Source organism: Geotrypetes seraphini, chromosome 1 (assembly GCF_902459505.1).
Source record: "Geotrypetes seraphini chromosome 1, aGeoSer1.1, whole genome shotgun sequence".
Taxonomy (NCBI): Eukaryota; Metazoa; Chordata; class Amphibia; order Gymnophiona; family Dermophiidae; genus Geotrypetes; species Geotrypetes seraphini.
Window position 1 is genome coordinate 120070517 of NC_047084.1, and position 26930 is coordinate 120097446.

At 43.2% G+C, this 26930-nt stretch overlaps 1 protein-coding gene across 1 annotated transcript in view; it reads left to right on the forward strand.

Moving 5' to 3' along the window:
* Positions 1–26930, forward strand: part of NPR2 (natriuretic peptide receptor 2) — a 241568-nt gene that overhangs the window by 174278 nt on the left and 40360 nt on the right. The window contains exons 6-12 of the mRNA XM_033936992.1: positions 1101–1233; positions 1736–1820; positions 2594–2714; positions 3058–3132; positions 12430–12507; positions 14886–14990; positions 25378–25449. Coding sequence (XP_033792883.1) covers positions 1101–1233; positions 1736–1820; positions 2594–2714; positions 3058–3132; positions 12430–12507; positions 14886–14990; positions 25378–25449 — 669 coding nt within the window. The remainder of the gene's footprint in view (positions 1–1100; positions 1234–1735; positions 1821–2593; positions 2715–3057; positions 3133–12429; positions 12508–14885; positions 14991–25377; positions 25450–26930) is intronic.

Here is a 26930-nt window from a genome sequence, read left to right on the forward strand (position 1 = left end):
TGAACTGGAGGAGAGCCGCCAAATATCTTCCAAGGCGAATCCATGACCCTGCTGACCAATGCCATCAAAATTATTGAGGGTATCCTCAAGGAGATGAGCATTTCCAAATGTATTGTCTTTACCCATTGTTCTTCAAGCTTGTGGTTTTTTTTCTCCTATCCCCTTTTTCCTTTCCGTCATGACAAAAAAGCCAGAATGATGATGAGGGCCGCCATAGAGGTCTCCAGGGGCTGCCATTGGCCTCCAGGCCTTGCACTGAAGAGCATTGCCCCAGAGGATGAAGCTCTGTATTGACATTCTTCCCTCACCCTCGTTCTTTGAGGCACGAGGGATCTCTCAGAGAGGAAGAGATCATGGTTACTGCGGATGGGCAGACTGGATGGGCCATTTGGCCTTTTTCTGCCATCAGGTTTCTAAGTTTCATCCACAACCTTGGTTTCATTCAGGACTGTTCTTTCTTAAAAGACAAGTTTGGAGAGCTGAGAGAATTTGGAGGAAGCAAAAGTCCTCTGCAGGGAAAGACAAATAGAAGGCAATAGAAGCACAGAAGAATGAAGGCTGATAAAGACCATATGACCGATCTAGTCTGCATATCCATGCCATATACTATCCCTTCCTCTCTCTTAGAGATCCAATGTACAACAGGAGCTGCAAAGTGAATGGATTTGGGGATCAGTACAAGCAGCGTTCCTGAGGAATGGAGATCCCAAGGAGCTGCTGAATGAATGGATTTTCATATATGTAAAAGCAATCTGAACTGCATATTGATGTGAATTGGAAGCCAGTACAATGACCTAAGAAGAGGGCCCATGGTGGTGATGGCGCTGGGGCAGGAAGTCCCTGTATCTGCTAGCATTTTCAGTATATCTCTTAGACAGTCTGATTGAATAGCATTATCCCATGTCATGGCAGTTTAACAACTTTATTTTCACGCATAAGGGATGGTAGAACCAAAGCGAAGGAGTGTCCAAGCCACGGGTTATGATGAAGTGTCTTAGGAAGGGATTGTCCTATACCTCTGCTTTTGAAGGTGAGAATAACTAAGGAAGAACTAGAGATAATTACAGTAACCCTTGTCCTTGCCTCCCTTACGTTTGTAGGTTGTGGGACATTACAATGGAATTACAAAGCAGATTGACTGGACTGGGAAGCCCATCCATTGGGTCAAGGGTGCCCCACCATTAGACAACCCACCCTGCGTCTTTGAAGTGGACAATCTCTCCTGCAATAAAAGTACGATACATTTTAATCCTGCCCTGTATATTCAGCCCCTTTTTACTGTCCACACACTCAAATGTTCAGGGCAGCTATGCTGTTCCAACAGTACCCCAGCAGCTGTTATGTGGGCAGAGAATATCCTCCCTGGGAACATGATTTTCAGGACCTACCTTGCCCAGGCGTACTCCAGCAGCTGCCACAGGTGCAGGGAATGTCCTATCTGGGAGTACTTCAATGGCCACAGGGCATACACGAATTGCACTCTCCAGAAGTTATTTTGGCAACTGCAGAACATGCAGGGACTGCGTTGTCCAGGAATATTCCAGCAACAGTTGAACTTGCAGAGATTGGCCTTCCTAGAAGCACTCCAAAGGGTGTGCAGAGCGTGTCCTGTCTAGGGAATTTTAGCAGCTGCACCACATGCATGAAATTAGTCTTAGGGAGATGGCTACTCACTGAGATTTGATGGATGTTTCTTCTCCTTTCCTTGTGTAAGCTCATCTTTCCTTTCTTACAGCTCCACTTTCCACGTTGGCCATCGTTGCCCTGGGCACTGGTCTAACATTCCTCATGTTTGGAATCTCCAGCTTCCTTATATTAAGGTAAGGATAGGGTGTTCTCCTCTCCAGCTCCAGTGGGGGCACCTGGCTACATCCATCCCCTGAGGATATTGGTACAAGCAGACTTCTCAGCAGAGTGAGTGAAGACATGGGAGTAACCCTTCAACCACTGCGCTCTGCTGGAAGACACTAGCATGCTTTGGGACCAGCTAAACCCTCTGACCAGCATGTAGGAAACCTGACTTTATCCCCTCAAGTAGCGTCTTCATTGTCAGGGGATGCCATTATAATCTATCTTATGGAATGTCCTTGCTCTTCAGGACAGTATTGGAATTTGGAGAAGGCCTGAGATGAGCAGAGAAGATCTTTAGCCATGAGAAAACATTTGGGTTGAACAGAAGTTCCAGAATTTCAACAGGAAGTGTCCTGAGATATTTTTTCTATCTGTGTTTAGACAGTATTCTTCTAGATCTAGGAATCAAAGTGGAAATTTTCCTCAGCCCCTCTTTTGCTCACTCATCCTTCACAAAGAAAGGATTTCATGGCGTCTCAGTGTAGAACCAAAAGGGGCTCAGGCAAATTAACCTCCCTCCCTCCCCCTTCACCCAGAACAGGACATATGTACACTAAGAGGTCCAGAGGATGGACTGTTCCTGGCACAGAACAAAGGTGGAGAGCGTCTCCCTTACGCTCACTGTAATCAGTAATACAGCAGCGTGAGGGCAGACCATAGTGTCAGGGAGCGTCTCCCCAGTAGCCAGTCAGTAATACTATGGAAAGAGGATGCACCTGCGATGCCTGCCTTTTTCTTGTAGAAAGCTTCGACTTGAGAAGGAACTGGCAAGCATGCTATGGAGAATCCGCTGGGAAGAGCTGCAGTTTGGGAGCTCAGCGAGATATCACAAGAGTGCTGGGAGCCGGCTTACTCTGTCCCTGGTAAAAAGTCATTCTGTGAAAAAAACAGACTCCCCTCTCTCCTTCCAAAGTATCCCAGCATGGCCTCCTCCTTCCCAGTCTTTCCTGCTTTCTAATGTATCCCAGCTTCCTCTCCACCTCCCTCCCTCCCTTCCAATACCGCTTCCCCCTAGCTTACCTGCTCCCCTCCAACCTTTCTGCTCCCTCCCCTCATGTCTGTCACCATTCTAGGTACTTTTCAACCATTAGGAATTGGATGTTCTACTGGGCTTTGGTCACCGGCAATGAGATTTTTCTTTATGTTACCGTAAGCTTTGTTTCTTAGGGGAAATGCTCTTCCTAACACTGTCTCATTGTGTCCTAGAGAGGTTCCAGCTACGGCTCCCTGATGACGGCACATGGGAAATATCAGATCTTTGCCAAAACTGGACATTTCAAGGTGACTCATCTTCTGTCCTTACTGTGAGGGGTAAAGCCTGAGATAAGCACAGCGAATTCTTAACTATAGAGGGAGTAAGGGTAAAGCCTGGGATAAAGTTTTGGATAAGCACAGAAGATGCTTAGTTGGGGGGGGGGGAGTGGGAGGTAAAGTTTGTGGTATACACAGAGGATTCTAGGATGGAAGGAGGTCTGGTTTGATAGTATTTGGAAATTCACCATGTCACATAGTAACATAGTAACATAGTAGATGACGGCAGATAAAGAACCGAATGGTCCATCCAGTCTGCCCAACCTGATTCAATTTAAATTTATTTCTTAAAATTTTTATTCTTTGCTATTTCGGGGCAAGAATCCAAAGCTCTACCCGGTACTGTGCTTGGGTTCCTACTGCCAAAATTTCCGTTAAAACCTACTCCAGCCCATCTACATCCTCCCAGCCATTGAAGCCCTTCCCAGCCCATCCTCCACCAAATGGCCATATACAGACACAGACCGTTCAAGTCTGCCAAGTTCTGGCCTTAGTTCAATTTTTAATATTATTTTCTGATTCTAGATCCTTTGTGTTCATCCCACGCTTCTTTGAACTCAGTCACAGTTTTACTCTCCACCACCTCTCTCGGGAGCGCATTCCAGGCATCCACCACCCTCTCCGTAAAGTAGAATTTCCTAACATTGCCCCTGAATCTACCACCCCTCAACCTCAAATTATGTCCTCTGGTTTTACCATTTTCCTTTCTCTGGAAAAGATTATGTTCTACGTTAATACCCTTCAAGTATTTGAACGTCTGAATCATATCTCTCCTGGCTCTCCTTTCCTCTAGGGTATACATAGTCAGAGCTTCCAGTCTCTCCTCATAAGTCTTCTGGCGCAAGCCCCCTATCATTTTCGCCACCCTCCTCTGAACCGCTTCAAGTCTTCTTACATCTTTTGCCAGATACGGTCTCCAAAACTGAACACAATACTCCAAGTGGGGCCTTACCAATGACCTGTACAGGGGCATCAACACCTTCTTCCTTCTACTGGCTACACCTCTCTTTATACAGCCCAGCATCCTTCTGGCAGCAGCCACTGCCTTGTCACACTGTTTTTTTGCCTTTAGATCTTCGGACACTATCACCCCAAGGTCCCTCTCCCCATCCGTGCATATCAGCTTCTCTCCTTCCAGCATATACGGTTCCTTCCGATTATTAATCCCCAAATGCATTACTCTGCATTTCTTTGCATTAAATTTTAGTTGCCAGGCATTAGACCATTCTTCTAACTTTTGCAGATCCTTTTTCATATTTTCCACTCCCTCTTTGGTGTCTACTCTGTTACAAATCTTGGTATCATCTGCAAAAAGACACACTTTTCCTTCTAACCCTTCAGCAATGTCACTCACAAACATATTGAACAGGATTGGCCCCAGCACCGAACCCTGAAGGACTCCACTACTCACCTTTCCTTCCTCCAAGCGACTTCCATTTACCACCACCCTCTGGCGTCTATCCGACAGCCAGTTTCTAACCCAGTTCACCACTTTGGGTCCTAACTTCAGCCCTTCAAGTTTGTTCAACAGCCTCCTATGAGGAACTGTATCAAAGGCTTTGCTGAAATCCAAGTAAATTACATCTAGCATATGTCCTCGATCCAGCTCTCTGGTCACCCAATCAAAAAATTCAATCAGGTTCGTTTGGCACGATTTACCTTTTGTAAAGCCATGTTGCCTCGGATCCTATAACCCATTAGATTCAAGGAAGTACACTATCCTTTCTTTCAGCAATACTTCCATTATTTTTCCAACAACTGAAGTGAGGCTCACCGGCCTGTAGTTTCCTGCTTCATCCCTGTGACCACTTTTATGAATAGGGACCACATCCGCTCTCCTCCAATCCCCAGGAATCTCCAGAGATTTGTTGAACAAGTCTTTAATAGGACTCGCCAGAACCTCTCTGAGCTCCCTTAGTATCCTGGGATGGATCCCGTATGGTCCCATCGCTTTGTCCACCTTCAGTTTTTCAAATTGCTCATAAACACTGTCCTCCATGAATGGCGCAGAATCTACTCCATTTTCTCGTGTAACTTTGCCATACAATCTATGTCCTTCTCCAGGATTTTCTTCTGTGAACACAGAACAGAAGTATTTGTTTAACACATTTGCTTTTTCCTCATCACTCTCCACATATCGGTTCCCAGCATCTTTTAGTTTAGCAATTCCATTTTTCATCTTCCTCTTTCACTAATGTGTCTGAAAAAATTTTTGTCTCCCTTTTTTACATTTTTAGCCATTTGTTCTTCCGCCTGTGCTTTCGCCAGACGTATCTCTCTCTTGGCTTCTTTCAGTTTCTCTTGGTAGTACCCCTTGGTGATGGTTGTGCTGTGTGGTGCATACTCGTGATGAATGTTAGTGGAGTCAAAGAAGACAGTCAGAATGACTTTTGACATTGTTGCGGACCTGCCTTGCTTTTTTGGGCCTCAGGGATGTTGAATGCTTCCATTGTGATGACATCAACTTGGTTTATGGGTTGTATCCATAAACCCAGGACTCATCGCCAGTGATCACTGTGCTGAGGAAGTTGGGATCTAATCTTCCATTTGTGAGTCGCACATACCTATACAGACTCAAGACGACAGATCAAAGAGGAAGTGGAAAGGAGGGGAAGAGGACATGGAGAGATAAGAGGAGGGACTTAGACGTAAGGGATGCTATACAGAAACTGAGATAGTTAGTTGTCAAAAAGGTGAGTCTTCAGGTTTTTTCTGAATGTAGTGTAGTTTGTCTCTTTCCTGATAGCTTCTGGTAGGTCATTCCAGATTTTTACACCCAGCATAGAATGGAAAACTCGTTTGTAATGGAGGTGTTTTGTGGATGGCAGGTTTAGTTGGACTCTGTTAAGGATTCTTTTTGATGTCAAAAAACATTAGAGAATAATTGGATGAGAGGGGTTGCTGAGCTTCTGTATAGGATCTGGTGTAGGATACATGACGATTTGAAGATTATTCGGGATGATATTGGGAACCAATGTAGTTGCCTGATGAAGGTTGTAATTGAGGCAAATTTATCTTTCCAAGCTGGCAAATGGAGTAAAACCCTAAGGGGCTCATAATCGAAAGAGAAAAACATCCAAAAACCAGCTTAAGTCGGCACTTGGACAATCATAAACGAAAGACGTCCAAGTGCCGATAATCAAACCAGGTTTTGGACATATTTCTAAACGACCTAGGTCTTCATAGTGCTGCTGAACGACCATAGCTAAATGGGGCATTTCAGAAGGAGTGTCGAGGACGGGATTTGGGCAGGACGTGGGCAGGTTTAGACTTAGTCGTACTGCATGTATAACCAAAACTTATACAGCACAGGATCGACGGAACTTGAACATTGTGACTTAGACCATTTAAAACATGATCTAAGTAACAAAAACCCACCTAAAGTGACCAAATAAGCATTGCAAACACATAATACAGATCCCCACACACCACCCCAGTGATTACCAACTCCCCCCCATCCCCCATAAAAATTTTATTCATAACTTTAAAATTCTGCCTCCACACCATCATCACCTGGCCGCCTGACATAGGAAAGCCTAGTCATCCAGCACAGAGGCGGTTTAAGTCGTCTTGGGGGTGGGTTAGGGACCCATAGAGAGATGGACCCATGCCCATAAGCCCCTGTAATCACTGCATTGATATTGAAACATGTGCACTCCCCTATACACCCCCAAAACCCTTTTGTACTGGCATATAAGTGGCTCCTGCAGCCATAAGGGCTATTGGGGTGGTAGATAAGTGGGTCTAGAGGATTCTGGAAGTGGTTTGGGGGGCTCACCATGCCCTATAAGGGAGCTGTAGTGAGATGAAGACATGGCACCCTTTTTGTGAAGTTCACAGCAGTGCCCTGTAAGGTACCCCACTATTTAGGTGCCATGACCCCTCCCACGTCCAACAGGGCTTGTTCTAGGCGTTTTTGACTTGGACGAAAATGTGATATAAAAATGGACGATTTAATGATTTGGACGATCATATCAGCAGGACGTATATTTAAACGATTTCCGAAACGAAAAAAAATTTGGACGTATTTTTCGAAAATGTGTCCTAAGCTATTTTTTACTTTGGACAACTTACGACTTGGACAAAAACAGACTTAGACGTTCCTTTTGATTATGCCCCTCCACGTGGTTTAATTGTGGCTTCTAATTCCTATCAAATTTTTAGGAAAAATGTTATAACTTCTTTTTGATAAATTTGTCTGACGTCATTATGAATCTTAATGTTACTGCTGTACTATCGCTGTTTTCGTTCAGCTTTTAGGAAAAATGTTATACTTATCCTTTTGATAAATTTGCCGGCTGTTATTACGAATTTTAATGCTATTGCTGAACTATTGCTGTTTTGTTCAGCTTTTCATTATTGTTAACCGCATAGAACTGAGAAGTACTGCGGTATAACATTATATTATATTACATTAGTGATTTCTATTCCGCTTTTACATTGCAGTTCAAGGCGGATTACTTAAGAATTGCTATGATCTTAAGAAGTACATATTGAAGAGATATGAAGAAGTACTTAGGAATAGATTGAATATTATCTAATTTGCTAAGGGGTAGTTGGCAATGTAGGCGGGATTCAGGACATTATTGGTTGTGTTAAATTGGTTTTATGTATTTTTTTGAAGAGTAGGGTTTTTGTTTCTTTTTTGAAGGTTTTGTAGTCTGTGGTCGAAGTCAACAGGTTGGTGAGTTGTCGGTCCAGTTTCGCTGCTCTTGTGGCCAGTAGGTTGTCATACATTTTTCTTCGTTTGACATTTTTGGTTGGTGGGTATGCGAATATTGTGTGGGTTCTTCTATGTCTGTTTGAGGTGGAATGAGTTAGTCGATTGTTCCAATAGGTAGGACTGTTTCCATTTATAGCTTTGAATAGTAGGCAATGGAATTTGAAGTGTACTCTGGCTTGTATTGGGAGCCATTGTGAGTCGTGGTATGCCTCTGTGATGTGGTCGTATTTTCTCAACGAATAGATAAGTCTTAGGACTGTATTTTGTATTGTTTGAAGTTGTTTTATCATTGTTGCTGGGAAGGGGAGATATAGTATGTTGCAGTAATCTATTAGGCCTAGGATTAGCGATTGAACTATGAGTTGGAATTGTTTTCTGTTGAAGAATTTTCTAACTTGTCTTAGGTTTCTCATAGTGGCGAATTATGTTTTTATTATTTTGTTGATTTGTGGTTGCATGGTACAACCTCTGTCTACCAGCACTCCGAGGAGTTTTAGTGTGGGTTGAATGGGGTATGAGATCGAGTTTAATACTAGGTTAGTCAAGGTTGGGGTTTTGCTGTTTTCAAGAAGGATGAAGTTTGTTTTATCCGGGTTAAGTTTTAGTTTGTGTTCTTTCATCCATGTTGCTACTGTTTCAAGTGTTCCGTGTATTGTGCCTATCATGGAGGGCTCAAGTTGGTCGAAGGGGAGGAGTATCGTGATATCATCTGTGTTGCTAGGTAGTTTGTCTAGGTAGGAGCTTAGGAAGGCAATGTATAGGTTGAAGAGTGTGGGAGATAGGGGAGATCCTTGTGGCACTCCACATGAGTTGGACCATGGTCCTGATTTTTCTTTGTTTGTTTTGACTCTATAAGTTCTGGATTGTAGGAATCCTTTAAACCATGTTAGAACTTTTCCTGTAATTCCTATTGAGTCTAGAGTTTGTAAGAGGAAGTTGTGGTCTACTAAATCAAAGGCTGCAGCGAGGTCTAGTTGTATGATCATCATTTTCTTGCCTGTGCAGAGGTGTTGTCTCGCGATGTCCATGAGTGTTCCTAGTAGGGTCTCAGTGCTGTATTTGGATCTGAAGCCAGACTGTGTGGGGTGGAGTATGTTGTGATTTTCTAGGTATACATTTAGGGCTTTAGCTACTAGGCCTTCCATTAGTTTGACATAAAGTGGGATTGAGGCTATGGGTCTGTAGTTAGATGGTTGGTTCGTTGCTCCTTTGGGGTCTTTTAGGATTGGAGTTATGATGATTTTGCTGAGGTTTTGTGGGAACTGGCCATCTGGGAGTATGGTTTGTAACCATTGTAGGAGAAGAGTGCGGAATAACGTACTGGAGGTTTTCAATAGGTATGGTGGGCAGTGGTTATGTTCACAGGCTGCATGACTATATCTATCTATATATATAAAATCGGAGGTATGTATGTGTGTGTGTGTGTGTGTGTATGTGCCGCGATCACGCAAAAACGGCTTGACCGCTTTGAACGAAACTTGGTATGCAGATCCCTCACTACCTGGGGTGATATGTACTGGGAGTCTCGCGGCCCACCTGCACACGTGGGCGGAGCTACAAACAGAACATCAGATTTCACCCATTCATGTCAATGGAAAAAATGTAAAAAGCTGCCATTCTCACTGTAATTCCAACTACCTGGGGTGATATGTACTGGGAGTCTCGCGGCCCACCTGCACACGTGGGCGGAGCTACAAACAGAAAATCAGATTTCACCCATTCATGTCAATGGAAAAAATGTAAAAAGCTGCCATTCTCACAGTAATTCAAAAACGGCTTGACCGATTTCAACGAAACTTGATATGCAGATCCCTCACTACCTGGGCTGATATGTTCTGGGGGTCTCGCGGCCCACCTGCACACGTGGGCGGAGCTACAAACAGAAAATCAGATTTCACCCATTCATGTCAATGGAAAAAATGTAAAAAGCTGCCATTCTCACAGTAATTCAAAAACGGCTTGACCGATTTCAACGAAACTTGATATGCAGATCCCTCACTACCTGGGGTGATATGTTCTGGGGGTCTCTCGGCCCACAACTCTATGTTGCTTGCTCAAGGGTGGGTTCACCCAACAATTTATATGTTCTTGCTCCAGGAGATGAAACTAAAATTGTTGTTTATAATCACGTTTTGCGTTAGTTGTATTGTATTCATTTTGTCAAATATTTCACATTATAATTTGAATATTGTACTTTTTATTAAGCTGTAAAAAAATAATTTCATTCACCACTATAAAGTATCTTTATTTGAATCCATTTACAGTGTTATTGCTATAATTAAATACCCGTGCAACGCCGGGGCATCAGCTAGTTTGTTATATAGTTTGTTGAAGTCTGACCATTGTATAGGTGAGAAGTAGTGCCAGATTCTGTCTGCAGCTATCGATTCTTTTTCTGTGTGGGAAGTTGAGATTTCTTCTAGGTGAGTAGGTGTTCCATTAAATGTGGCTCTGATATTTGCGATCTTATTTTTGAAGAATGTGGCTAATACAGTGGCTGAGGGAGGGGGGGAGTTGTTATTGGTCAGATATGGTGTGGTGTCTGTGAGTTCTTTTAGTAACTGGAATAGCTTTTTTGTGTCTTGGGATCCTTCTCCGACTTGCTTTGTGTAGTATGTCTTTCTTTTTTCTTTCAGCTTTTGTTTGTATTTTTGGTGTAGTGTTCTCTATGCTGTTCTTGTGGAGTCTTGGCTACTTTTTCTCCATTTTCTTTCTAGTTGTCTGCATTGTCTTTTGAGTTGGAGTAGTTCATTGTTGAACCATTTGTCTGATTTTCTATGGATTCTGGTTTTGGATTGTTCTGGGGCTAGCTCATCTAGGGTTGCTGTATTTAGAAGGCTCCATTGAGAGATGGAGTCTTTGGGGTTGTAATCTTTGATTATGGTGTCTGTTTTTGTCCAGAATTTGGTGGGGTCGATGTGTGGACGTGTGTTGTAAGTTATTTTTTGTGCAATTGGTTTGCTTTTGGTCCAGTTGATTTTGAAGGAGTACAACCATAGGGATCGGTGCCAGTGTCCATTTGATATGCGGATTTCTGGTTGATTGGGCTGTTGCGACATGTAGGCTGCAATGTCGAGTTGGTGTCCTTTTTCGTGTGTGGTTTGAAGGTCTAGTATCTTGTATGTTAGGGCCTCGAGGTTTGCTAGAAAATTATCAACTTGTTTGTGGGATTGGTTTTCGAGGTGGAGGTGGAGGTCTCCTAGAATTAAGTTGTAGGTTGTCGTTAGTGAGTTTCGGTAAATGAAATATTCAAATTTTGTTTTTGCTGTTTTCCAGTTTCCTGGAGTTATGTAGCAAAGCATGCATGTTTAGTGTTCCTTTGAGTGATGTGCTTGAGAGTTGACAGGCTAGTAGATCCATATATGGGGCGGTAGTTTTGTTTTGTGTTTTTAAGTCTAAGGTGGTTTTGGCTATGATGGCGATTCCTCCTTCTCTTTTGTTTTCTCTGCAGACCACTATTATTTTGTATCCCTTTGGGCAAACTTCCGTTATTCTGGGGTCTGAATCTGAAGTAAGCCAAGTTTCTGTGAGGAAAAGGCAATCTATGTTTTCTTCTTCTATCCAGTTCTGTATGTGTTCTGTCTTGGAGCCTATGGCTCTGATGTTCACGTATGCACATGTGAGAGTGGTGTGATTTGAGTTATTTTCGGGTAGATGAGTGATCTTTGGTGCGGTGGCGTTTTGGTCTTGTACGGGTTAGTCGGTCTTCTTCCTGTAGTTTGTGTGGTGTGTTGGTAGGTGTAGGTCTGATAGTTTGAGATTTTATCTATTGATAGCCGTCTGGTATGTTGGGTGATTCCCCTGGAGTTGGTAGTTGGGGAGATGTTATTTGCTGTTACCTTCCGGTTGGTTAGGAGTAGGATAATCAGTAGGATAGCTTGATATTTTTGTGGTGTAGTTTTCATTGTGGTGCAGAAGTGGTGGTTATTGTAGTTGAGGGAAGTGGTTGGGAAGTCCTTTTCCTTCCTTGGCTTGTTGAGAGTTGTTTCTGGTGATGAAGCGGTTGTTTTGTGGTATTGTAGGTGGCTAGTGTTGGAGTGTGTTTTCGTGAGGGCTGTTTAGGTGGACTTGAGATGGTTGTGTTTTGGTCGCTTCGCAAAGGTGCTTGCTAAGGTACCTTTGACGTGTGCCTTTGATTGTGCGCCGAACGGCTGGGCACTAAGCCTTTTCAACTGGCTCAGCGGTAGAACATCGGGGGTGAAGGGGTGGAGTGCGCTCCCACGCTTCTTCCTCTGCTGCCGGTCCAGGTGAGGTTGAGGGGCCGAAGAAAAAAAACCTCAAAACTTTTTAAATTAAATTAAAGAAGCTGAGCATTGCCACTGAGCCTTTTCAACTGGCTCAGTGGTAGAACAATAAAATGTATTAATATTATTATTATTATTATCATTACTGTAGCAGTAATCCACAGACTGGCCAGGTCTTGCAGTTCTTCTTTGCTCTCTCTTTCTGTTTCTGTGGCTTTCGGTCTCTCCTTTCATATGTTGGCTGCATTGCTGCAACATTCCACCTCTTCGAATTCCTCATTTGTGATTTTCTCTTTCCAGGGTAATGTAGTTGCTATTAAGCACGTGAATAAGAAGAGGATCGAGTTGACCAGACAGGTGTTGTTCGAGCTGAAACACGTATGTATCATGTTGCCAGTCTGAGCTGATCACTTTAAGACAATGCTGAGAGTATGCAAGGAATTGCACCAGAAATGCCTCAGTGTCAAATGGAAGGAGATAGACAAATCAGACACATTAATAGATCTCTTGCCCCAAAGCTCGTATTGGGATATGACCAAATGGGAGCAAATGTTGTCTGAGATCCCAGAAGCAGCAGAGAATTTTAGGATGTTACAAGAAGGTTTCTCTGAAAAACTGCATCTGCAGCTGGGAATGATGGGCAGAGACAAGGGGACTCCAGCACTAGAGATCAAGGAGAAGAAAGGAGAGCCAAGAAGAGTGACTCTTCTCATGATGGGTTGTAATAAGGGGCCAATGAGTAGGAGGCAGAAAGAAGACTCTAGTTTGACAAGGAAGTGGTAAGTGAGAGAACGAGGAAATACAAGGCTGGGGGCTTGAGTTGTGCATTTAGGAAAAAAACAAAGATTATTGCGGGCTGTTTCATGGGCTTCAGACGATCAGTGTGAGGCTTGGGAGAAGATGACGTAGGATGGAAAGGGATATGGAGTGCAAGGAAAAGGTGCCGGAGCAGTGTGTTCTGTGCTGGAGAAGAGGGTCAGAGGTCCATTTTCAGCCACTTTAATTTTGAAATGCTGTAAGGAGAATTCAGGGAGATAGGAACCAGGAACTAGACAGACAGATGGACTTTACCAGTAACAACATAGTTCTGGGTGTTAGTGGTGTAGAGAAGGTACCTAAAACAGCTTACACTCAAAAGAAGGAATGGGATGTGAAGTGGGAATCTGAATCTGCGTTCAATTCTGGTCTCCTTATTTCAAGAAAGATATAGAGGCACTAGAAAAGGTTCAAAGAAGAGCAACTGAGATGATAAAGGGGATGGAACTCCTCTCGTATGATGAAAGACTAAAAAAGTTAGAGCTCTTCAGCTTGGAAAAGAGAAGGTTGAGGGCGGGGAGATAGGATTGAAGTCTACAAATCTGAGTGGAGTAGAATGCGCACAAGTGGATTGATTTTTCACTCAGTCAAAAATTACAAAGACTAGGGGTGATAAGAGCAGATAGCATAGCTGGTTTTAAGAAAGGTTTGGACAAATTCCCGGAGAAAAAGTTCATAGTCTGTTGTTAAGACATGGGGGAAGCCTCTGCTTGCCCTAGATTGGTAGCATGGAATGTTGCTACACCTTGGGTTTTGGCCAGGTATTAGGGACCTGGATTGGCCACCATGAGAACGGACCATTGGTTTGACCCAGTAAGGCCATTCTTATGACAGCTGAGTGGAAGCGAGGAGGAGGAGGAAGCACAAAAGATGGCAGACTAAGGGGAGGCCCCTCAGGTCAGAGGTGAAACAAGGGAAGTGTGTGTGGTATAGCCAGGAAGCTGTTTCAGTGTGCAGGACAGACTCCAGACTGGAGGGGAGGAAGAAGAAAGAATGAGGAAAGGATGTCAGATGGGTAAGGACAGAGGGACAGAGAGCAGATGGGAGCTGGGACTCAAAGCTTTTGACTTCTTTCCTATTCATTTTGGAGGAAGGGTCTCTTTATTTGAACTTTTATTCACTTCATTTTGTTTTTCCTCATATCATGCAAATAACAGAATACCATCCCTACCTCTCCTGTCCAGTATCTTTTCTCTGCATTTGGCTCCTTATCCACCCACCAAGTTGAATATCTGCCCTCTCAGTTTCCCTATACTCCCCTCCCCACTATTATCTTATCCCCTCTATCCCTATCGCTCCTCCTATGTCCCTTGGTGTCTCTATCTCTCCCCTTGTGTCCATCATCATCCCTCTGTATCTCTATCACCCCTCAGTGTCCAGCATTATCCCTCTGTCCCAATATCCCCTTGTCCAGCACTGTCCCTACGCTCCTACCCCATCTAGTATCTCTTCTCTGTTTCATTCCCTCCCCGTGTCCAACTTCTCCTCTCTCTCTTCATTGTAATATACCTAATCTCTTTTAAGGTAATTAGACTATTCCCTGCAGGGCTGAATGTATTGTAGTATTTATCAGCATTAAAAAGTGTGATAAATCTAAATTTGCTGCTAAATGTTTAATTACACATGAGGGAACTTGGTTTATCTTCTCGGATTCCTGCTGATTTTGGGTGGCGAAGTAGCTAAATGGGTTCTAGTAAGTAATTTGGTTCCACCTTATAGGTTCATCTTGCTTATTCCTTATAATTTTGCGTCAACGGCTGTATCCCCTAGATGTGGGCTATCTGCTGTGCCTTTTTTTTGTGTAAAGATGACCTCTTGTAAATTTAAGCATTTAATGAAGGAAGCAACAAAGGGCAAAATCTGTGAGGTTCCCAGAGCAAAGGAGAAATCTCCCTCTGATCCAGATGGTTCAGAGTTAACCTCTCCTTCTCTCCTTACAGATGCGGGACGTGCAGTTTAACCACCTGACCAGGTTTATCGGGGCCTGCATTGATCCCCCCAACATCTGTATTGTGACGGAGTACTGTCCCCGTGGAAGTCTACAGGTAGGCGGGAGAGATATCTGCACATAACTCACCTGATACCTTGGAGGGATCTCTGCATAATCAAGCAACAGTTTCCCTAAGTAAATAACCAAGATCTGGTCTTCTGATCTTAACAAGTGATTGTGCATATACTGGACCTTGAATTGGGCCCATAATCAGCTGCAAAGGAGTCTTCCATGCTTCAAACTAGAGATTTCAATTAGAGAATGACACGGGGACAAATTTGTCCCCATCTCCACAGGAACTCAATTTCTCCGTCCCATCCCTTTGAGTTTTGTCGCTGTCCTTGTCCCTGTCCCATTCCTGTAAGCTCTGCCTTAGCCACAAAGACCTCGAACACATGATTTTAAAGTGTTTGAGGCTTGTGCAGATGAGGACGGAGCTTGCAGGAATGGGGCGGGGACAGGGAAAAGTTTGTCCCTTGTCATTCTCTAATTTCAATTGCAGATTATACAGAATTCATAGAGGACATGCTTGCCCCTCATGATGGGAAATGCAATTTTGAGACACCACCCCCACCAGCAGGAATGGACACAGCGGATTCCCATGCAGCAAAGCAGGAATGTCATCCAGTATGGGTCAGGATGCCAGTGCAAGTTGTTCAAATATACTGGCATTATATTCCCTCAGATCTGTTTGACTGGGAATTTGCATTTCTCTGCTTCTTGCCCGTGTAAAGTTACACAATACTGGTGCTTTGCAGGAAAGTGCTAGCAGAGCATTCTAAGCACTTTTCGGTAAGGGGGCACATAAAGGGAGTGTACACATTGGTGGAGCATCAATGGGACATAGGTATATCCGCAACTTAGACTTGCAGTTTACAGAATACTAGAAGCTATAAACAGACCTGCCACATTACAGAACAGTTACATCATCTCTATATCTGGTATAACTGTAGGAGTGTAAAGATAAGGCGAAAATGCCAGATTCTTCTAGAATTCTAGAAAGGAATTTGGGACTCAGATGCTATTATACACTCCCAGTGTGGCATGAGGCTACTTAAAAGGAAAAGTCACTTACAGAATTGCTCCAGCTATGGCCTGATAACAACTAGGTGGTAGTATTCGGGGGGTTGGGGTGAGGAATATCTTTGCGACACTACCATCACCCACAAACTGAGCTAAGGTAAGAGGAAGGGGGTTCCTTAGGAGTGTGTTTCTGACACTGTCTTCACACACCAACTCAGCTGAGGGGTATCACAGTGACATTGCCATCATATAGCTCTCCCCTCTGTGACGTTACCTTTACACACAATCACATCTGAGGGAGAGGTGGGTGAGAGGAAGATGGTATCTTAAGAGTATCTCCTCATGTAAAGTACTCTTCCTCAGATACCTCTATGTTGGATTTCATTTTTATTCCTATGGATTTTGTTGAATCACAGCTGAGGACAGATCATTCTTTAGTATTGCTGTCTCTGAAATTAAATTTGGATGTATCAGTGCAATCTGAGGTCGTTAGGAAACTGAAAAAGAGGCCAAAAATATAATCTGCTGCACTTGAAAATGAGTGGAAATCCTTGTTAAAGGGATTGGAAGTCGAGAGTGCTTTCGACCATTGGCTTTCCACATTGAGATACACTGTAGATAATTTAGCACCAAAGAAAGAAATTAGATTGAAAAACTCAGATGAAGGAAAACCCTGGTTTGGTGCGGGGTTGTTCATCTACGTTGGGAGTTGTGCATATGTGAACAAGAATGGAGAAATAATAATAATAATTTATTTTCTTGTATACCGCCCCACCAACAGTTCTGGGCGGTTCACAACAGAGAACTGAAACATTTCAGTTTAAAAAATACAATTTCAAAAACACACGACAACAGTAAATACATCTAATAAAAAATTCAATAAAATATATAGTCTAATAAAAACGCCACTGTAATATAAGAATAAGAATCAGCATTATTATTTTGTAAATAAATAAGTTTTCAGTAGTTTCCTAAATGTAAGGTAAGAAGAACCTTGAGCAATCAACGGGCTCATCCAGGAGTTCATCTTCCCTGCCTTATATTCCAATGTCTTGTCCAAAAAAGTCTTGTAATGACAGGCCTTAGGAGTAGGGAAGATGAACGTACCTGAATTTCTGGTACATTTTTTGGAAGTGAACAACTTCAGATAAGCTACCAGATAAGAGGGTAGTAAACCAAAATGAGCCTTATAGCAGATACTCCCAAACTTAAAAAACACTCTGGCCCCAAAAGTCAGCCAATGCAATCTGGCATAAAAAGGCCTAACATGATCATATTTTTTGAGGCCAAAGATCAGGCGAACTGCAGCATTCTGAACTAGACAAAGTCTTAATAAAATCTTTTTTGGTAACCCCAAATAAACAATATTGCAATAATCCAAAGTAGACAATACAGTAGACCAACAACCGGAAGGACTCCATATCAAAATACTTCTTAATTGTTCTCAACTTCCATAATACTTAAGGTGACCATATGTCCCGTTTTGAACGGGACAGTCCCGTTTTCAGACCTCCTGTCCCGTTGTCCCCACAGACAGCTTTGGGATGTTGAAATGTCCCGTTTTCAGGGACAACGTCCCAAAGCTGTGCTCGGGGACAACGGGACAGGCGATCACTTCCTGTCCCTCCCTGCCGCAAAAAAAAAGAAAAGCCTCCCCATCTTTCCCCCTGTCTGTTGCTCTTACCGCCCAGCCGCTACAGCTGCTAAACCCGACAGGAAGTCTTCTTTCCGACGCCAATTCTGACGTCGGAGAGGACGTTCTGGGCCAGCAAATCACTGCCTGGCTGGCCCAGAACGTCGTCTCCGATGTCAGAATTGACGTCAGAAAGAAGACTTCCTGTCGGGTTTAGAGCGGCAGGGCAGTAAGAGCAGCAAACAGGGGGAAAGATGGGGAGGTTTTTTTATTTTTTTTGCGGCAAGGAGAGAAGGAGATAGAAGATGAAACATAGAAGAAGATGAAACATAGAAGATGACGGCAGAAAAGGGCTACAGCCCATCAAGTCTGCCCACTCTGCTTACCCACCCCCTGTCTATGCCCTAATGACCCAATTTCCTAATCTTGACCCTTGTAGGGATCCCACTGGGTATCCCATTTATTCTTAAAGTCTGGCACGCTGTCTGCCTCGATCACCTGCACTGGAAGCTTGTTCCAATGATCAACCACTCTCTCTGTGAAGAAATACTTTCTGGTGTCGCCATGAAATTTTCCGCCCCTGAGTTTGAGCGGGTGCCCTCTTGTGGCCGAGGGTCCCTTGAGAAAGAAAATATAATCTTCCACTTCGACACGTCCCGTGAGGTACTTAAATGTTTCGATCATGTCTCCCCTCTCCCTACGTTCCTCAAGAGTGTAGAGCTGCGATTTGTTCAGTCTCTCTTCGTACGAGAGACCCTTGAGCCCCGAGATCATCCTGGTGGCCGTCCGTTGAACCGATTCAATTCTGCGCACATCTTTACTGTAATGTGGCCTCCAGAATTGCACACAGTACTCCAGATGAGGTCTCACCATGGCCCTGTACAACGGCATTATGACTTCAGGCTTTCGGCTGACGAAACTTCTATTGATACAACCCAATATCTGCCTTGCCTTAGATGAAGCCTTCTCCACTTGATTGGCAGTTTTCATGTCTGCACTGATGATTACTCCTAAATCTCGTTCTGCTGAAGTCCTAGTTAAAGTTTCTCCGTTCAAGAAGTATGTCCTGCATGGATTTCCGCTTCCGAGGTGCATGACCTTACATTTCTTAGCATTGAAGCCTAGCTGCCAGGTTGAGGACCAACTTTCCAATGTAAGCAGGTCCTGCGCCATATAATTCTGTAAACTGCATTCACTTACTATATTACATAGTTTGGTGTCATCGGCGAATAGTGTTATTTTACCTTGAAGCCCTTGAGTCAGATCCCCTATGAATATGTTGAAAAGGAGTGGACCCAGGACCGAGCCCTGCGGCACTCCACTGGTCACCTCCAATGTTTTAGAGAGGGTACCATTAACCACCACCCTCTGAAGTCTGCCACTCAGCCAATCATTGACCCATGTAGTTAGTGTCTCTCCTAACCCCATTGATTCCATCTTGCTTAGCAGCCTGCGGTATGGGACACTGTCAAAAGCTTTACTGAAGTCCAGGTACACGACGTCCAAAGACTCTCCCAAGTCCAACTTTCTTGTTACCCAGTCAAAAAAGCTGATGAGATTGGATTGGCAGGACCTACCCTTGGTGAATCCATGCTGACTGGGATCCCGAAGATTCCCTTCATTCAAGATCGTGTCCAATTTGCTTTTAATTAGTGTTTCCATGAGTTTGCACACTATTGATGTGAGACTCACCGGTCTATAATTTGCAGCCTCTGCCCTGCAACCCTTTTTATGCAGAGGAACGACATTAGCTAATTTCCAGTCCAGGGGAACTTTCCCCTTACTTAGGGAGAGATTGAATAGCTCAGCCAACGGTTTCGCCAGGACATCGCTCAATTCTCTGAGCACTCTTGGGTGCAAATTGTCTGGTCCCATGGCTTTGTTCACCTTGAGTCTTGCCAGTTCACTGTAAACTTCACCTGGTGTGAACTCAAAATTCTGAAACGGGTCTTCTGTGCTTTGTGTTGCCTTCAACTGCGGACCGTGTCCCGGTGCCTCACAGGTGAAGACTGAGCAGAAGTATTCATTCAGTAGTTCGGCTTTATCGGAATCTGCTTCCACGTAACTTCCGTCCGGTCTTCTAAGGCGTACTATCCCGCCTGTGTTCCTTTTTCTGTCACTAATATACCTGAAGAAGGATTTGTCCCCCTTTTTAATGTTTTTTGCCAGAATTTCTTCCACTCGAAGTTTTGCCTTCCTAACTGCCATTTTGACCACTGTAGACCTGGTCCTATATTCTACTTTTGCCTCTCTTTTCTCTTTTGTAGGAGAGAAACGCTTTTTTCTTCTCCTTAATGAGGTGCGAGATCTCCGCGGTGAACCATTGGGGTTTATTGTTTCTTTGTCGTTTATTTACTGATTTTATGAAGCGGCTAGTTGCTTCATGTATGGTTGATTTCAGTGTTAACCACTTAGCTTCTACATCATCGGTCTCCGCTTGGTCCTGCAGCGTCTGATGGACGAAATCTCCCATGCGTGCGAAGTCTGTGCCCCGGAAATTGAGTACCTTTGTTTTTGTGTTTGATCTAGGGAAGCCTTTCTTAAGGTTGAACCATACTATGTTGTGGTCGCTGGAGGTTAGCGGATCTCCTACTGAGACCTCTGAGACGCTTTCCCCGTTGGTGAGTACCAGGTCGAGGATCGCCTGGGCCCTAGTGGGCTCCGTTACCATTTGTTTGAGACGTGCTCCCTTTATGGAGGTTAAGAGCCTTCTGCTACCGCTGGTTGTCGCTGAAAATGAGTTCCAGGCAAGCAGGCTGGTTTGGCCAGGGATGGAGGGAAGGAGAGAGGTAGACAGGTAGGCAGCCTGGCTTTGGCCAGGGAGGGAGTGAGAGAGGTAGACAGGCAGACAGGCTGGCTTGGGGGGTGGGGGTGGGACAAAGTGTGGAAGGCAGTGAGAGGGACATAGGAAGGAGGCACTGGGGGCACTAAAGACATGGGAAGGAGGCACTGGGGGCATTAAAGACAGGAAAGGGCACTAAGGACATGGGAAGGAGGCACTGGGGGCACTAAAGAAATGGGAAGGAGGCACTGGGGGCACTAAAGACAGGAAGGGGCACTAAGGACACAGGACGTAGGCACTGGGGGCACTTAGGACACAGGACAGAGGTACTGGGGGCACCAAGGACATGAGAAGGAGGCTCTGGGGGCACTAAGGACAAGGGAGGGAAGGAAGGAGGGAAGGAATAGAAAGGGACAATTGTTGGGCCTGAGTGCAGAAAGAAAGAAACAAAAGAAAGGATACACAGACAGAAGGAAACGCAACCAGAGACTCATGAAATCACAAGACAACAAAGGTAGGAAAAATGATTTTATTTTTAATTTAGTGATCAAAACGTGTCAGTTTTGAGAATTTATATCTGCTGTCTATATTTTGCACTATATTTGTCTATTTGCATATTTGAAAGTCATGTGCCTTGACATCTTTGAAACCCCCCCCCAAATATAAATGATAATTAACATTTTCTCTGCGTATAGTGTGCTTTTTAGTTTTTTTAAATTTTATGGTTACCATTATGAATTAAGATATGTGTACATGAAAAATGAATGGAAGAAATTGGGGGCGGGATTGGGGGTGGGGCTAGGGCAGGATTGGGGCAGGGCTAGGGTGGGATTGGGGACAGGACTGACAATTAATAGATGTCCCCTTTTGATGAAAAAAATAAATGGTCATGTTAATAATACTACATAACTTTTTTGATTAATAAATCCATATGCTTCCTAAAAGTTACCCTGCGATCCAGAATTATTCCCAATATTTTCAAATTTGGCACTAATTCAAAGCTTTGACCCTTCAGTTGAATAGATGTTTCTTGAATATTTTTCGTTAGGGCTAGCTAGAAAAAACTTAGTTTTTTCAGGATTAAGCTTCAACCAGAACTACAACATCCACAATTCCACCTTTTCCAAAACATTTGAGTAATCAGTTCATTTGAGATAACCTTACAGGATAATAATATGGTAATATCATTTGCATCTATATAGAATAACACATTTAAGCTCTGAAGTAGATGTGCCAAAGAAACTAAATATATGTTAAATAAGGTTGGAGACAAAGGAGAACCCTGCAGAACACCACATGAGTTCTTCCATGAGAAAGAATGTTTATCGTCTGTAAACTCTTCATATGTTCTATATTTCAAGAACCTCAGATCCCAATTGAATCCCAACAGTAGATCATGATCCACTAGATCAAAAGCGCTGCTTAGATCCAGCTGCAGGATCTGGACACTAGTACCAGTACTAAACAACGTGGTAAGCTAGTTTAGTAATGAAGCTATCACTGTTTCTGTAATGTATCCTGAATGGAATCCTGACTGATGATCATATAAAATGTTGAATCGGTCCAGATAGTCTACTAATTCTGCATTTACTAGTCCCTCCATTATTTTTTCAAACAATGGAATACTAGCTATTGGTCTATAATTATTTTCGCACTTAAGTGATTCCTTAGAAAGACCCATGATGTTGATTCTAGGGATTCATATCTCATAAAACTTAATGAATACAAGGTTACAGTTTTTAGAGAATAGAGTGAATGCTATCAGCCTAAAATTTAAAAAGCATTGACCCGCCCTCGAGAACCACCCTGACAGTTTTCGTAAGGCACATTGCACAGAATCTTCTTTTAGTAACAACATTAGATGAAGTCCTTCATGGTTTTGATCATGATCTGAGGTATCTTATGGTGTTCTTAGATATATCCGCAGCGTTCAACACCTTGGACCATGATATAGTACTAAGTAGATTAGGTCCATGTGGCCTTTTGGGAACTGTGCTGTTATGGTTCGGTTCTTTTTTTAAAGGAAGATTGCAAGAAGTATGGGTGAACTGGTGACTGCAAGGGTGTGCCCTTTTGGCAGTTTTGTTTAATTCATATTTGCTTCTTTTAATAATAATAACTTTATTTTTCTATATCGCCACAGTCAAAATGACTTCTAGGCGGTTTACATTGAAAGAAGACTGGACAATCAGCGAAGGAGAGAAATGTTACATAAGAAATAGGAGTTGCATGAGGAATTATATCAGGTTTGCTAAGGGGAAATATTATAGTCATAGGCGATGAATTTGTCAAATAGAACGGTTTTAATTGATTTTTGGAATGCACTGTAGGTCTGCCTGGCTCTATTTATGTAGTTTCCCAGCCAGGATTGCTGTCTGCTTGCTTGGAACATGCACGATGTTGCAAAAAGTGAATGTTTCATATAGGATAGATGCGGACGATATTCAATTTTTCATTGCAATTCAGCCATCTTTTACAAAAACCGAAGATCAGCTTAATGAGATTATGAGAGTGATACAGGGTTGGATCTCTTCAAATAAGTTGGTGTTGAATTTATCAATGACCAACATAATGTTGGTATCAAAGGAATGTGATCCTGATGGTTGTTCTTTAACTACTAGTCTTGACATTCCAATACAACTGTCCACTCAGGTCAAACGCCTGGGGGTGACACTGGATTCACAACTGACATTTCATCCATATTTGTGTCTAGTAATTCAAAAAAACTTTTCAAATTCAGAATGCTGAGCAAACTTCATTCAGATCTTTCTGGTTATGACTTTAAACAGGTCTTGCAATACTTAGTTCTTTCGGGGATTGATTACTGCAACATTGTTTTTTTGGGAATGCCAGCTACTTATCTGCATGCTTTACAAATTGCACAAAATTCTACAATACATCTTTTGTATGGGTTATCTAAAGCTGACCATGTGTCCTCCTATATGATTTCTTTGTACTGGCTACCAATAGAATATCGAGTGAAATTTAAACTATTAGGGGCTGAATCTATAAAGGGTGCCAAAAGTTAGGTACCGAATTTAATTGGCAAAATACCCTTAGTTAGTTAGCTAGGTGCCATCAACTCATGTTTGAGTCCTAGCAACTTCATGAATCACAGATCAAAAAAGAGACCATGATGTTTTTCTCCAATGATCTTTCTCTTCTGGCGATGTGACCAAAATAAAACATCATGTGGGCTTCGAGTGACATAGCCAGTTTGACTCTTCCAGAATCTATTCTTCTGGCGGTCCATGACACACATAAAATCCTTCTCCAACACCAAAGCTCAAATAAGTCAATCTTCTTTCTGTCTGGTTTCCGTAGTGTCCAGCTTTCACATCCATAATTGACCACTGAGAAAATAAGTGCATGGACAAGTCTGATCTTTGTTTGGAGTGTTATTTCCTTGCCTTTGAATGCCTTCATTGAAGAGCAGCCCAGTGCTATTTTGCAGAGTATTTCTTCCCTGCTAGTTGCTTCTTTGTTTACGAAAGAGCCTGGGAGATTGAAATCCTTTACAACTTCTATCACCTTCAAGCTCAAAATCTTCATCATTTTCCATGTTCATGATCTTCGTCTTATGTTCAGTTCTAATCCCATGTTATAACTTTCAACTTTGACATTTCTCAGTAGATACAGCATGTTGTCTTTGCTGATGGTGATGAGTGTTGTATCATCTGCATAGCGCAGGTTGTTTATATTTTGGCCACCGACTTTGAAACTGATGCTTCCTCTTCCAAATTTGCTTTTCTGAAAATGGCTTCACCATAAAGGTTGAACAGGTAATGGGACGAGATGCATCCTTGTCTGATGCCATATTTTATTGGAAACCAATCAGTGTTGCCATATTCTGTTTTCGTTGCAGCTTCTTGATTTTCATAGAGGCTCTTATCAGTTGAGTTATGTGTTTGGGTATTCCCATTTGTGCTAGAGTTCTCCATAGTTTATCGTGATCCACAGAGTCAAAAGCTTTGCTGTAATCAATGAAGCAAAAGTATAGGGGCTTAACAACCTCAATAATTAATTTTAAAAAATTTAATTGAGCAATTGGCGCCTATCCAATTCTATAAAAGATAGGCACCTATCGCAATGCACCTTAGTAGCACCTAAAGCTTAAGTGGGTGTTTCTATGGGCGGGTTGATTCAGGCAGCCTGTTCCAGGCATACGGTGCTGCAAGAAAGAAGGGACGGAATCTGGAGTTGGCAGTGGAAGAGAAGGGTACAGATAAAAGGGGCTTGCCCGATGAGCGGACGTCACGGGGGGAGCATAGGGGGAGATGAGTGAGGAGAGATAATGGGGGGCTTCAAAGTGAATGCACTTGTAGGTCAGCAAGAGGACTTTCCTCCAGGAACTTTTCCAAACCTACATGGACTTTTCCTCCAGGAACTTTTCCAAACCTACATAGACTTTTCCTCCAGGAACTTGTCCAAACCTTTCTTAAAACCAGCTACGTTATCCGCTCTTACCACAACCTCTGGCAATGTGTTCCAGAGCTTAACTATTCTCTGAGTGAAAATAAATGTCCTCCAATTGGTTTTAAAAGTCAAGCATATTGGTGAGGCAATATCTCTCTTGGCTGAACCTCTTTCTGTTTCATTAAATCATGTTTGTCTACGTATTCCACAATATTATTTTTTTATAATTGTTTTCACTATTTTGCCCGTCACTGAGGTCAGGCTTACCATTCTATAATCCCCTGGATCTCCCCTGGAACCCTTTTTAAAAATTTGCATAACATTGGCCTCCCTCCAAGTACTAGACGATTTTAGTGACATGTTACAGATCAGTAACATCAGATCAGCAATTTCATGTTTGAGTTCTTTTGGTACCCTGGAATGCTCTGGTATATGATGTAATTATTACCATTTGGCAGGTAGAGATGGCAACTGGAAAAAAGGAACTAAAAGTATGAATGAGCTGCAGATTAAGGCACTTGTTCACTTTTCTGTGAGTAGAAGTATGAATCATACACAGATACTAATACTTCCATGTTTTCCTTGCAGGATATTTTGGAAAATGATAGCATCAACTTGGACTGGATGTTCCGTTACTCCCTCATTAATGACGTTGTAAAGGTAAGTGAATGTAAGAGTTTGAAGGGGAGGTGGGATGCTGTAGTCCTACAGATAACAAACCAGGAGGTACAGATCAAAGCCCTGGTGGTAGCGCTTGCACGGGCACTGGAATTCTAGATTAAGAAGTTGATGCTGGAGCTACAGGAATAGGCTGTGGTAGCAGAGCTGAGGTTGACACTGGAGCTCTGGGATTAGGAGATGGGTCATGGCCCTGGCAGAAGAACTATAGGGTTATTAGGTGGTCCTAGGGCTAGAACCAGAGCTCCAGGATTAGAAGAGAGTCTCTGCATTTAGGAGATGATGTTCAGACTGACAGTAGAGCTCTAGCATCAGAACTCTGGGAATTAGGAGGTGGAGCTGGGCTGGGCCTGGGCCTGGAGTTCAGAGATTAGGCTAAGGTTGATGCAGAATTTCTAAGAAAAGGAAATTGTACTGGGACTCTGGCTTTAGAAGGCTAGTACTAGAGTTCTAGGGTTTGGAGATGGTGCTGAAGCTCTGGGATTAGGAGTTGATGCTGAGACTGGCATGAGAGCTCTGGGGCTGAGGCAGTACCAGCACTGTGGAGTTAGGAGGAGGTCCTGGAGCTGCAGTTTAGAGTGAAGATGTGTTACTGAGGCTGACTATAAAGCTCCAGGCTTAGGAGATTGTGCTGTGGCTAAGATTCTATATAGGCCACCTAAAGTTAATTGATAAATAGGCTTAATCAGTACTGATATTGGCAGAATCGGCTTTAATTGGACTTCATTGAAAGATAGGCACCTAACTCGAAAAAGCTGATTCTATAAAAAGTAGGCGCCTTTCCCAAAGCACCTACACTAAAAGTGGGCATGGTTAGGGGGCTGATCATGGGCGTGTTTTCGAGTTAGGTGCCTCCTTGTGAAATAGGCTTTGATATTGGCGCTTAACTTTAGGCAAAGAAAATCCTGGAATAAATTGGAGACACCTAAATGTTAGGATGCTGAGAACCGTCTAACCACATTTAGGTGATGCTAAGCGTGATTCTATAATGGGCACCTAAGTTTTATAGAATCAGGGGCTCAAAATCAAAACTTTAAAACGTCCAAAACCCAGCCTAAGTTGGCACATGGAGTTCCTAATAGCAGGGACGTCCAAGTGCCGATAATCAAAACCAACTTTCTGGACTTGCAGCAGCACTTCTAAGCTCAAAGGAGCGTCTTGGGAGGTGTGTTATAGGTGGGAATTGGGTGGATTTCAACCTTGACATACTCCAACTATAATCAAAGCTTTCCTAGAGGGAACTTAGATGCCAGCAGTTAGACCTGTTTGAGTTGCGTCTAAGTTCCACAAAGGTGCCCAAACTGACAAGAGGACCACTGGAGGATTTAAGGCATGACCCCTCCCTTACTCCCCCAGTGATCACAACCCCCTCCCACTACCCAAAGAGCAGAAAAACTCCAAAAACCCGTAGGCTTCCTTTCAGTTGATCGCGACAGAGGAATCCCCATCAGCTGAATCAGTTT